Source organism: Natrix helvetica (genome assembly GCF_964273705.1).
Source record: "Natrix helvetica genome assembly, chromosome: 1".
Lineage (NCBI taxonomy): Eukaryota > Metazoa > Chordata > Lepidosauria > Squamata > Natricidae > Natrix > Natrix helvetica.
Window position 1 is genome coordinate 28,613,177 of NC_138548.1, and position 14,179 is coordinate 28,627,355.

The 14,179-nt window shown below is 41.5% G+C and overlaps 1 protein-coding gene across 1 annotated transcript in view; it reads right to left on the reverse strand.

Moving 5' to 3' along the window:
• The window catches only part of LOC309384041 (maestro heat-like repeat-containing protein family member 2B), a gene marked incomplete at both ends in the record, with an annotated part of 69,895 nt that overhangs the window by 15,846 nt on the left and 39,870 nt on the right, over window positions 1-14,179 (reverse strand). Inside the window, 9 exons of the mRNA XM_081937200.1 lie at window positions 159-313; window positions 797-949; window positions 1,604-1,713; window positions 3,058-3,181; window positions 4,340-4,441; window positions 6,450-6,545; window positions 10,936-11,071; window positions 12,242-12,321; window positions 13,340-13,462. Coding sequence (XP_081793326.1) covers window positions 159-313; window positions 797-949; window positions 1,604-1,713; window positions 3,058-3,181; window positions 4,340-4,441; window positions 6,450-6,545; window positions 10,936-11,071; window positions 12,242-12,321; window positions 13,340-13,462 — 1,079 coding nt within the window. The remainder of the gene's footprint in view (window positions 1-158; window positions 314-796; window positions 950-1,603; window positions 1,714-3,057; window positions 3,182-4,339; window positions 4,442-6,449; window positions 6,546-10,935; window positions 11,072-12,241; window positions 12,322-13,339; window positions 13,463-14,179) is intronic.

The following is a 14,179-nucleotide window of genomic DNA, read 5'->3' on the forward strand; positions in this document are numbered from 1 at the left end:
GGGAATCTAGGTACAAAGAGGAATCTAAGGTCAAAGGTTGATTACTCGCCTCCTTAAACTCCACTAACTGAAATCTAAAGGTTCCCTGGATCCGTAGAGACATAAAGAAGTCACCTTCTCAAACAACTATAGATCTTGATTTAAATTTGGTCACATACCTATCCATTGGAAGGCGCCGGCACAATAGGCTGCTAAACACAGCATCCAAATGAAAATGAGCTACAATGGACAAGGCATCCATGAGAAACTGTCTCAAGTCATCCTGCTTGATGATAGGCAAGTGACTGTAGAATACATCCAGGACTGCTGAGATCTAGAAGGAGCAACATCGACACCTGCACTCCCATTTGTTAAGCACATCAAATAATAATTGCACATAAGGGACGTGGGTCATTCCCTTAAATTTAACAAGTGGCTCTTATGCCTGATATTTAATCTGTTCCATAGGAATTTCTAAAGCGGTCTGAAAATTGTGTACAGTTCTAGAACTACAATGGACTGCTTCTGTTATACTGTAACTAGATTAACTGCAATTCTTAGAAAGTTTATATAAATGTAAGAGTATCTTGTCTTAACCATCCTTAATAAGGAATACTTGGTGACATAAATAGATATATCAGAATCTGCCTGCCAAATCTCCATCCCACATCTGGGACAGGAGAAAAATCCTGCTCTATCCACTGTATACTTGACCTTCAATAATGTGTTAGAACTAACATCTGGCCACTAAAAAAATGTCCATCCTACTCTACGTGAAGCAATGTTTTAAAAGGTTCATATTGTGGCAAAGAATCACCTGTCCTTCCATTGCATTTCCACAATCTTGAAGGATGGTTAGGAGCCAGTGACCAGCAGCAATGGCACACATTTTGTTTCCAGATACTAAAACTTCCAGGATGCTTGCGACAAAATCAAGACCTTGATCTGGTGGAAAATAAGCACTGACCACCTGTCAATATAAATAGATGAGGTCATAAGAAATCTATAGCTCATCAATTGGTGCATGCTTCATTTGTTTATTTATATAATTTACATTTCGCTACAGTTAGAAATGTTTATGTGATATATCCCAAACGGCACGCCTATGATATAAATGAAAGCAACAATTAAGTCAATTAAGCAAACAACCCCCATCTAATTAATCAATAAAAACAACAAGATTGTAAAGTTTAATTTTTGAGAATGTTTTACTGAACATCTTCAGCATCTTCCCGAATGCAACCAGGTAGCGAACTAATACAATCTGCAGAGTATGAGCTACTGAGAACCATCTTCTAGCCTCCGTTTCCTTTACTTCCCTAAAGTAGGGATCAAAGAGAGTTTTTCCCAGAATGATCAAATAGGTTATGTTAAGAAAGTGTAGCTTGGCAGGCCTTTCCTGATTCTCATCATTTTCTCCCTAAGATGTGCAAAGATTCCAGCTTTAAGTGCTGCTTTGATCTACCCAAAATCTTGAAAGGGAAGGAGGGAGGAAGAGAGTGAGAGATAGATGGTAGAAGGGAAGTACCCAGGTCTGTGTGTGAGAACCAGATAGCATTTTACTCCGTATCCTGGGGGGCCTGCCCCCCAAAAGAGAAAACCTGTCAGCCCAAACCACAATCACCTTGGCCATTTTGGAAGATGCCCTGAGAAGGTCCCCAAAACCCTCTGTTTGTAGATTAGCATAAGCAGATTCCATTTCTTTGTCTTCTACATACGTAGCTTGTGACCTAGCTGAGAGAAGGAAGAGAGGAATAATTGAACCATTTTCTGACTAGTTCGCTCCTGTTATTAAATATAAGACTAAATATTGTTTTGGTTTTGAGTGATTATTTCATGTTAGACAGAATCATCCACTAACATTCCTCCAGGAGTCATAGGTGCTTTTTATTAGAATGAGATCTCCAGCAGAGATCTGCTAGAATGATCCAGCCTTGCAGATGAAAGGAGGAACTTGTGTCAAAACCATTTTATCTAAAGACTCAACAGTGAGAGAGACAAAACTGACAGTGAACTCTAAAAAGGAGATTTGAGGAAGCAAAGTCTCCATCACTGAAGATCTGATCTATTTGCCAATAACCTGGCGTTGCCTGGGTATTTATTTAGGGGGGGAAATGTCAGGACAAAACATAATTTCTAATGTTTGATTTTCTCCCTTACCTTGTGGAGTACTGTGAAGCCATTACCATGGCAACTCCACTACACTGTACAATAGAAGCCACTTTAAGGCACAACAGGATGTATCTTAACAGAACACACACCCCAAGGGGCTTTAGGGGTGTCTTACCCCACAGAGTACTTTTCTCCAGAGTGTAAGTCATCTGTGTACCAAGTTTGGTTGAAATTGCTTGAGGCGTTTCAGAGTTAAGCTGGAAAACACACACGCGAGTGCGAGCACGCACACACACGCACACACACACAGCCACAGCCACAGCCACACACACACACATGCACACATAAACACACACACACACATTTATTTATTTATTTATTTATATAGTCATCTACTCAAAGCTTACAAACAATGGAAAAAAATGAATATGAAAATATTTTTAAAGAATAAATAAAAACAATAACCACCCACCCCAGCAACAACACAAAGTCAAACAAGTATTTTGATGGCTCCCTCACACTCTGGGTTCCCCAGGCCATCTGAAGACTTGATTTTGTCAGTGGGTTTGGGGATTCCAGGGTGTGAGGGAGCCCATCAAATGCCTTATTTGACTGTGTGTTGTCACCAAGGGTAATAGGTTATTGTTTTTTATTTTATTTATGTATTCATTTATTTTAATTTTCTATGCTATTTTTTTTTATTGTTTGTAAGCCACCTAGAGTCGCTGTGAGTGAGTAGGTGACTGTATAAATTTTATAAATAAATAAATATAAATTAAGCAAATGTAAATGTTCTAAACCACCCATATCTTCCCAGCCCTCAGTCCTGATCCTATTGCCGTTAGAGTTGTGTTGATGAGGTAAGTGTCAACTGTATGCCTTTGGTTCACTGGTCCTTAGGCCTTTGATTCGTGCAAAGGAGAGAAAACAAAGGTTGGAGACCCTTTGCTCATTTCATGCCCTTACCTTGTATACGAATGAGGCAGGTGATGCATTGGGCGGCCCACTGCCGGCATTGGATGGAATTGTCACAGGTGTATGGAGCTAGGAATGCAACTCGGGATCCAAATTGTTGAAAATTTTCTCCCTCCTGCCAAAGGAGGAGGAAAGCTTTGATTGGAGATTTGGCTAAACATTTGTTATTGCTTGAGATTGGCCCAGAAATTTCTTCTTTGATTGGATATTTTTCATTCCCGAAATTCTCTCCTCCCTGGTCAGAGCATGACACCTGATTCCCAGGCCAGAGAGGTTGACTGCCCTTAGACAAGTTTGCCCATCAATCCAACTCATGTAAACAATGCCACTTTTCTTCAAGGACATAGTATAAAGTAGTACCTATGTGCGTATGTATAACTTAAACAAACATTTGTTCTGAACATAGGCTTTCTCATATTTCTGTCATCCTGGTTAATGCTCATTTAAGATAAACACCCCAAAACTGAAAGAATAAGCCAGTATGGTCTATCCTAGTGTTCAACAGATGTACAGATATATTGGATTCCAAGATAGCTGAGATGGCGAACCTATGGCACGTGTGCCACAGGTGGCACGCGGAGCCATTTGCCAGGGCACAGGCGTTGCCTTGTCAGCTGGCCAGCGCACATGTGCGCGCTGGCCAGCTGAATTCAGCCTTTTTTAAAGCCATTTTTTTGCTCTCCCCAGGCTCCAGAGGCTTTATAGGAGCTTGGGGAGGGTGAAAAGAGCCCCCCCAGAGGCCCTTCCCTGAAGCCTCCGGAGCGCAAAAAACCGGCCCTATGGGCAAACCGGAAGTTTGGGAATGGACTTCCGGGTTGCTCGTAGGGTCGGTTTAAGCCTTCAGGAGGCTTCAGGGACCTTCTGGAGGCTTCCCTGAAGTCTCCGGAAAACTAAAAATGACCATACGAGCGTAGGGTCGTTTTTAGCCTCCTGAAGGTAACTGAAGCCCCGGAAGGCCTCCAGAGGGGCGGGGGAGGCTGTTTTCGCCCTCCCAGGCTCCTATAAAGCCTCTGGAGCCTGGGGAGGGTGAAAAAAGCATGTAAAACATGGGGGGAGCACCTCTCATGCTCCACTCATGCTCCACACACTGAGGGGTGTCGCACATTGCATTATGGGTGCGGCATGCACACACATGACCCCCCCCCTGTGCTCCTTCCCCTTATGGCATGCGAGCCAAAAAAGGTTCACCATCGCTGCAATATAGGCTCCAGATGAATGAGGAGCCTCTTGGCCCCTCACAGATTGCCAGCAAGAAGAAGAGTAGATAACTCACAGGGAGATAAACCTTTTCCTGAAATGCAACAAGGGCATGGAAAATAGCTTGCAATGCCCGCTCTCTGCTCCATTCTGTTTCAGTGAACCAAGGGTCTATGAGCTGTTGATCAAACAAGGAGACAGGAAGGATGATATCAGAATCTGTCATAATTTTTTCCAGTAATTTCATTAATTACTAGCTGATAACCTGGCGCTGCCTGGGTATTTATTTATCCCTTCTTCCATGAACGTTGCTGAAATTTCTAATTGGATTTTTCCCCTTACCAGAGGGAGCCCCCTTGTGGACTACTGTGAAGCAATTCCACAGTGCTGTACACAAGAAGCCATTTTAAGGCAGTACGGTAGAAGCCGTTTTAAGGCACAACAGGCTCTTAACAGAACACCCCTCCCGAGGGGGGGTTAGAGGTGTCTTACCTCCACAGTATTTGTTTCCAGAGAGTAAGTAACTTATGTACCACGTTTGGTTGAAATTGCTCAAGGAGTTCCAGAGTTATGCTGGAACATACACATACACACATAGCCATTTGTATGTATGTATGTATGTATGTATGTATGTATGTATGTATGTATGTATGTATGTTACAACCCCTGGTATGCCCAAATATGGGAGGGAACTCACTACTCCCCCTTTCTGTCTATCGGCTCACTGCAGGAGACCATCCAGGCAGAAAACCATATTTTTAATGTTGCCTTTTTATATTTGTGTTGTATTTGTGCTAATAAATAAATAAAGAGAGACTAGTATAGATCTATTTCAAGCTATTTAGCTCTCATCAGCTAGCCATACCCTTACTGGGATTCGAACCTGGGCTGTATTAAATATTAGGCAGATGTATTAGCCACTAAGCCACAGGCTCTCCTCCTTATCAGCTGAGCCAGGGAAATAGTATTTGTGTTACAACCCCTGGTATGCCCAAATATGAGAGGGAACTCACTACTCCCCCTTTCTGCCTATCGGCTCACTGCAGGAGACCATCCAGGCAGAAAACCATATTTTTAATGTTGCCTTTTTATATTTGTTTTTATATGAAATATATATATTTCATTCCATTTTTAAAATCAGGTTTTCCCACATTGCTATCTAGAGAGGAAGACCTTTTGGGATGAAGGGTCATATATAATGAATAAAGATTTAAAAAACCACCACCCTTTGCTTCTGTTAGAAACTTGCATGATATGAGATGAAATGAGATGTGGAAAACCTCCAACTGGAGATAATAGAATTCCCTCAAGCTTTCTAATTTTTCTCCCATCTTGGCTATGGGAGTATGTGTTTTCTTGATGAGGGAGAGAGAATCAAGCTGTAGACATTAGGAATATAGGTCTGAGTAGATTATGGGGGATAACATAACAATAAATAATAATAAATTTAGTATTTTCTATGAGGCATTAAAAAAAACTAAAAGCACTGGTATTTGGACAAAACTATTGGCATTGGTCTATTGTTGGGTAATAGGCAATAATATAATATATAAAGTTAGCGCACATATAGCTTTTCAAGTTTTTAGAACAATTGTCTGACAGATTTATTGAGGATTGGGTGAAGAAATAGTCTTTGAAATGCAGTATGATTGCATTTCATGAAATGTCATGCTTCAGGACTAACATTTGTTTGCACATATAAAAATGTTGGTCTAATTGAAAATGTGTTTATTGGGCTAACATCAGATTGCTATTTTTATAGTATTTGTGTCTTGTTATTGAATGTAAGAATGAATACTAGTCGTTATGATGGTCCTAATAGATTGAGTAATGCAGGAATAATTTCTTACTTTTATTTCAAATATTGATACCTTGCTTTCCTGCTAGGAAGTGTTTAAATCAGATGGGGAAAAAATTATAATGAATAAATCAGTCTTCAAGTCACCCATCGTGTGGTGTTATGATAGCTAGCTTTTCCTGGATGTTGTCTTGCCCAAATGATTTTATCTTTTTTATCGTACTATGATATGAGTTGGATTCAGTGCCCAGTTGCAATAGGACCAATCTTTTGTATACAGAATGTGATGAAATCCTAACTGGAAATCAACAAATCAGAAAATATGCTGAGCAACTAAACGGGTTGCAATTTCCAGATTACCTAATGTCAGCAAACAAACATTACTTACCTGGAACATTTCATCCATTAGCTCAGACGTTGTGTGTTCCTCAACCATGCTCTTCACGAGTTTCCCAAAAGCATCCATTGAATCAGTGTAGAGAGACTAAAAACACAATAAAAATGGTGAGGTCTAGGAGCCAAATTAGATATAAGATTAGAAGATCCAACAGAGGACCATTCTCTTCTGATTAGCTCACCATAAGCACTTATTTGTTTTCAAACTTTATTAATGGTTCTAGAGAGAGAGAGAGAGAGATCTGCCTAGGGAAGAGATCTGGCCTTATCTCGAGGTCCCCTTTCAAAGTTCCTATATTTGTCTTGCAGGTGTTAATTATTTTCTTGCTGAGAAAATAGTTTTTTCCCCCACTCAGAATTATCTCCCCAAGAATCATTCTGCTGAAGAAAAGACACTGACTCTTCCAGTGGTGGGTTCCGGATCCCATTGCAACCGGTACAGTTGCAATGGGCCCCAGCGTCCTCCACATGAACGTGCCAGTGTGCGCTCACACGTGCACAGCACATGCATGCATTTTACCTTCCAGCGACGCCTCCTTAAGCCTCCATAATGCTCCAGCTGCTCGGCGGAGCATCACACAGGCACTGTATGCGCCATGTGCTTGTGGGGAAGTGCCAACGGTTTTAAAGGACAGGTAAGGAGCGTGGGTGGGAGGCGGGTGGGCAGGCCCCCGGGACCACTGTACTGGAACGGTACCTGGTGCTCCGGGCAGGCTCCGGCATGCCCGCACCTGGGTGTACCCTGCAACCCACCACTGGACTCTTCTCTCCAATAGGAAGACACATCGAGCGGGCAAGGTTATGTGTGAACCTGCATTGGAATCTGTTCTTTACAAACCCGCACTTGTACATGCACACATTCTCCATCCATCTGCTCATCCATCGATTTATTTTTTTTCAGAGTTTTTGGGAAAAAAATGTTTGACTAATCAAACCCTGAGTAGAAAGGCAATTTTGAAAAAAAAAATCTATGGGGATCATTGCTGCTCTTTCAGCTTGATTGTTTTCTAGTAGATGTTTCACTATCCAAGTAGGTGATGTCATCAGTCTGAGTAGGGAGTGGGGTTAAGCTCACAGTAAACAATATTGACCAAGATTGAGAGGGCAAACCACTAGTATATCAAATGAGAGCAGTCCCATTCCCTACTAGCAGGGAATGATTTACCTACTGAAAGGTTTACAAGAAAAACCACCACGCTCGGAGAACACCAAGGACCCTGCAGTTCAGTCCTAAACTACACATATTCTATTGCTAACATAATCTATATTAGTTTTTCCACTTTGATGCCATTCCGAGATATATTAGTCACTAGTGCTGATAACCTGGCTTTGCCCAGGTATTTATTTATAGGGGGGAAATGTCTGGACCAAACACAATTTCTAATGTTGGATATTCCCCCTTGCCAAAGGGAGCCCCCTTGTGGAGTACTTTGAAGCCGTTACCATGGCAACTCCACTACACTGTACAATAGAAGCCACTTTAAGGCACAACAGGATGTATCTTAACAGAACACACACCCCAAGGAGCTTTAGGGGTGTCTTACCCCGCAGAGTACTTTTCTCCAGAGTGTAAGTCATCTGTGTACCAAGTTTGGTTGAAATTGCTTGAGACGTTTCAGAGTTAAGCTGGAAAACACACACGCGTGAGTGCGAGCGCGCGCACGTGTGCACACACAGACACAGACACACAGACACACAGACACAGACACACATGTATATATATATATATATATATATATATATTTGTAACACAGACACAGACACATGTGTGTATATATATACACAAATATATACTTATTTCCCTGGCTCAACTGATAAGGAAGAGAACCCGTGGCTTAGTGGTTAAGACTCCTGCCTAAGATATATACAGCCTGGGTTCTAATCCCAGTAAGGGTATGGCTAGCTGATGAGAGCTAATTAGCTCGAAATAGATCTATCCTAGTCTCCCTTTATTTATTTATCAGTACAAATACAACACAAATATAAAAGGCAACATTAAAAAAATAAAAAATATGGTTTTCTGCCTGCATGGTCTTCTGTGATGAAGCCGAGGGACAGAAAGAGGGAGTGTGACCTTCCTCCCATATTTAGGCATACGAGGGGTTGTAACACAAATATATACTTATTTCCCTGGCTCAACTGATAAGGAAGAGAACCCGTGGCTTAGTGGTTAAGACTCCTGCCTAAGATATATACAGCCTGGGTTCTAATCCCAGTAAGGGTATGGCTAGCTGATGAGAACTAATTAGCTCGAAATAGATCTATCCTAGTCTCCCTTTATTTATTTATCAGTACAAATACAACACAAATATAAAAGGCAACATTAAAAATAAAAAAATATGGTTTTCTGCCTGCATGGTCTTCTGTGATGAAGCCGAGGGACAGAAAGAGGGAGTGTGACCTTCCTCCCATATTTAGGCATACCAGGGGTTGTAACACACACACACACACACACACACACACACACACACACACACACACACACACACATATATATATATATATATATATATGTATGTATATTTTACGGCAGTACAGTAGAAGACCTTTAAAGGCACAACAAGCTGCATATTAACAGAACACCACCACCCCCCGAGGGGTGTTAGGGGTGTCTTACCCCCACAGTATTTGTAATGAGAGAGAGCAAGTCATCTGTGTACCATGTTTGGTTGAAATTGCTCGAGGCGTTCCAGAGTTATGCTGGAACATACATACACATAGCCATTTAGATAGATAATAGATAGATGATAGATAGATAGATAGATAGATAGATAGATAGATAGATAGATAGATAGATAGATAGATAGATAGATAGATAGATAGATAGATGATAGATAGATATAGATATAGATATAGATATAGATATAGATATAGATATAGATATAGATATAGATATAGACAGTGACGTGCGGTGAGGTTTATGACTGGTGAGGCACTGACACAGTGCTGAGTTTCAAATATTTTTAGACTTGTGGACTTCAACTCCCAGAATTCCACAGCCAGGCATGCTCAGTTCCAATTTAAAGCGACAGCATTTGTTTTTCTCCTTTGCTCCTTCTTTCTTTTTCTTTTTCTTCTCCTTCCCCTCCTTCCTCCCTCTCTCCCTTCCTCCCCCTCTCTCAAACACACACACACACACACAGAGAGAAGTTGGATTGGACTATCACTCCTACCCCTTCCCTCTCTCACTCACTCTCAAACAACCCCCCCCACACACACAAAAGTTGGATTGGATATCTTTTCCAGTGGCTTGAAAGCAGCTCCTCTGCCCCCCCCCCATTCCCCTGCTGCCTTTCCCAAACACCTCCACCATTGCAAATGCAGCCTGCTGTCTGGGTGGGAAATGCCTGGAACACAATAAAGCCCACCTACCACCTCCTGCTGGCAGGCTGGGGTGAGAGGAGAGGCAGAGAAGCCGGAGGGGAGCCGATCTGAGCCTTCCAAAAGAAAGAGGCTGGGGGGAAGTGTGTGTACTACAGCATGGCTCTTTGCCTGGCTTCCTGCCTCCTCCTGTGGTCTCCTCAGTGCTCGCTTGTGCTCTCCCTCCCCAAGTGTAGTTTGATTGCAGGTGGAGCCACATTGCCTTTTCAAACTTGTAATCAGTGAAGCTGGGCTAGATTTTTATATAGTTTTATCCAGCTGTGTGTGTGAGAGAGAGAAATGAATGGGGGCCTGGGGAGGAAGTCACTACACTTGGGGAGGGAGAGCACCAGTGAGGAGACCACAGGAGGAGGCAGGAAGCCAGGCAAAGAGCCATGCTGTAGCACACACACTGGCCCCACAACCTGGCTCTGCCTGCAATCAAACTACTCTGGGGGAGGGAGAGCACAAGCGAGCCAGGGCCCTTCCCTCCAGCCTTTGCCCAAAGCCCTGCACAGCACCAGGAGGATGAAGTTTGAATTCTTCCCCCTCCCTCCAACCCACATGTACCTTTTCCAGCTTTTTTTAACAGTTAAGCAGAGTCATCCACGGTGAGGCAGTAACTAGCTCAGCTTTTTCCTTTTACTTTTTTTTTCATGATGAGAGTGGTGAGGCTGTGCCTCACTTGCCTCACCTGACTGCACGTCACTGGATATAGATATAGATATATATAGATAGGGAGGGAGGGAGGGAGGGAGGGAGGGAGGGAGGGAGAGAGAGAGAGAGAGAGAGAGAGAGAGAGAGAGAGAGAGAGAGAGAGAGAGAGAGAGAGAGAGAGAGAGAGAGAGAGAGAGAGAGAGAGAGAGAGAGATCTAATAACTTAGCCAGATGATTAGGAATGATACAAATGCATGGGGAAGGCATGACTGGACTGGATATGACATTGATATCTTTTATGGTTAAGAATCAGATCATTTTATCCTCAAAGCAGAGGGTTTAATTAAACCAGCATCCTATATCAGGCAGGGGTGAACTGGAGGTTTCCCCCCACCCCACAAAACCATTAGCAGACTAGGGAAAGAAAAGTTTCTAGGGAAAAAAAAACTCCCTCCAATTACCTCAATATATAAAGCATCCCTTTCTGTCTCTCCTTTTTCTTTCAGCTGCTCCAGGGGATGGAGGGGAAACAAACTTTTGATGCTTTGATCAAGGAGATTGCGAATGTCCTCCATGTTCAAGGATGGCTTCAATTTGCTACCCGTAGAAAGATGGGCTGAGAGGTCATATATTAAAGCTGAAGGCTAAAAATCAGCCCTTAATAGAATAGTTAACTTGAACTGTCATCTGGACAATGAATAAGACAAAACTTGGGAATTTGCAGGGCATGCCATGCAGGAATTCCATGTCCTTTTCCCTTTGTTTTTTTTCCCTATGCTCTGATATACATTGATTTTTTGAGATAATAAAAATATTTTCTTGAAAGACGGGAGAACTATATTACCACCTTACATGATGCAAGAGAAAATAAAGGTTAGTGATAGAACTTGGGAGGGCATTGTATGAAAATAAATTAGTATTTTAGGGATTTTCTGGACATGGGAAAGGAAGGAGCTTTTCAGAAATAATTGTATATTTGCAAGTGATTGCTTAAGGAGTGAACAATAAAATACAGATTACAGATAGTCCTTGACAGTTCATTTACGATTATTCGAAGTTACAATGGCACTGAAAAAAAGTGATTTATGCCTGTTTTTCACATTTATCACTGTCAACGTTTCCTCATGATCATGTGATCGTGAGGAAACTTCGACAGTGATAAATGTGAATTCAGGTGCTTGGCAACTGATTCATATTTGTGACGGTTGCATTGACCCTGATCACTTTTTGCGACTTTCTGACAAGTAAAGTCAGTGGGGAAGCCAGATTCATTTAACCACCGTGTTACTGACTGAACAACTGCAGTGATCCAATTCACAATTGTGGTGAGAAAGGTCCTATACAATGGGCTAAAACTCACTTAATAAATGTCTTGTTTAGCAGCAGAAATTTTGGACTCAATTGTAGTTGTAAGTCAAGGACAACCTGTATTGTGGATTGTGTGAGATTAGTCAAGGTTTTGTCTAGTTTTGATCTATTACTATCCCCTTGATCTTTCTATGGACTTCCTGTCACAAAACATTTCATCAAACATTAGGCCATCTTTCCGCAGATGAGTTGTAACCATAACTCCTGCATTCCCACCCATTTGTCAGCTGGGAATTCTAAGAGTTGCAATCCCCATGCGTTTAGGGAATGTCCAATTTTAGGCAAGACTGATCTATGATTTTTTGGTACAAAATCTCATGTCACAAATGTGGAATCTGGCATGAAATAAAATATTTACTATATAACCATATAAACCTTCCAAGGACTAGAAATATCTACCTCAAGAATGCCATAGCAATGATGGCTTTGGGACGAAGGGGCGTTGCCAAAGAATCCAGTGGTTCTTCTCTAATGAAATCCTGAGTGTGCAAGAGCATACATAAGACAAAAAGAATGAAAAGTACACCATGGGCAAAGGGATTCGCAAAAAAAACCTATGAATTTTGGCAGCATTCCTACAGTTGAATGGCCTTTGGGCAGAGTGCAGCAGCAGCGATGTTCAAAAATTCTGGGAACTGAAGTCCCCATATCTTAGACTGCCAGAAGTTACACTTCATAAAGCTAGCCAGTGGGTGGCTTTGAATACTATAATCATCTAGGCAAGGATGAAGAAGATATATGTGATTTTTTTCAGAGGAACTAGTTCCTTAGAAGAGAACTTAACTGCATTTGCCTAAATCTACCATAAAGACAATTTCTGGAGCAAGAGCACAATTCTGCCAGTTTGAATAAAATCTGATTCTGCTCATTTCTGGTTAATGCCCTGTGATTTTAAAAAGAAAATCCTTTTATAATCTTTGCACTAGGGTTTAAAAAAAAATAAGTAAGGCAATGGAAGAACAGATACAAATAAATATTTTGTAGATTTACTTAAAGCTTGCAGAAGGAGTAAAAGCACAGAAACAGTATTATTCATTGCAAATCAAGTCTAGAATTGCTTGCAAAGCTGGGAAGAAATTGGTATCATGACCCATTTGACAAATTTGCCATGGGCTTGAATTTATATTAGGCATGCCTTCATAGATCTGACTAAGCGTCTACACATCAAAAGTGATCAAATGCTGAAAGCATATAAAGTATTTAGGGCCCTCCCTCTTCTCCTCCTCCTCCTCCTTCACCACCACCACCTCCTCCTCCTTTTCCCTTCAGTAATGGTCTTCTGAAGTTTAGAGTAGAACATCAGTGCTGCCACAATTATAGGAAAGAAGTCAGTTTGAAGGGATGTGGATTCCCATAATGTGATTAAGAGAAGTATTTAAAGGACAGCTTTATAGATGTATAGTCTTAAAAATGGCATTTACTGAAACTGTTTCATTTTTTTTAAAGGAAGTGGTATAGGAAGGACATCTACATCTCTCTAGCATTGATTTTACTCACCAACAAAATACCAAGAAGTTCTTTCTTGCAACTTAAGGTGAAATTCTGAAAGCTCCGAGTCTCATGGATAGCTTGGCAGATATCGGTTGTACTCTGAACAAGGGCTAGTTTGAGATTCATGTCCTACATTAGCAGAAGAGCCAGCGTGATAGTGTGGTTAGAATTTTAGACTAGGAACTGAGATTCAAATCCTTACTCGTAAAGTTGTATAGGTGGCTGCGAACCTGTCTCAAACAAACCCAAACAGATTCACTGTGAAGATAACAGTAAGATGAGCTGTCTGATTTCTTTCCTCCTCAGAAGAAAGACGACTGTAAATTTAGCCAATAAGGTTCATCAGAGCCTCGGTGGCGCAGTGGTTAGAGTGCAGTATTACAGGTGACTTCTGCTGATTGCCTGCTGCTTGCAATTTGGCAATTCAAATCTTACCAGGCTCAAGGTTGACTCAGCCTTCCATCCTTCCAAGGTCAGTAAAATGAAGATGAGACCCAGATTGTTGGGGGCAATGCGCTGACTCTGTAAACTGCTTAGAGAGAGCTGTGAAGCATTGTGAAGCAGTATATACAGTTAGTATGCTATTGCTATTGCTATCAGGAAACTAGATATTGCATGGAAACAGAGCAATCACTAATCACTCACTTACTGATTAGCAATACTGAACCAACACTGTAATCAGACACAAGAGGTCTTTCAAACATCTTCAATAAATTTATGGGCAAAGAAATGAAATGATTTCTCTGAATTTCTGCCGAGAAAGGGGAACATTCTGTTTATAGTGACAGCAACACATAGAGGAAAACACAAACACAGTCACACAAACATACACAAAGTCAAAGCAGA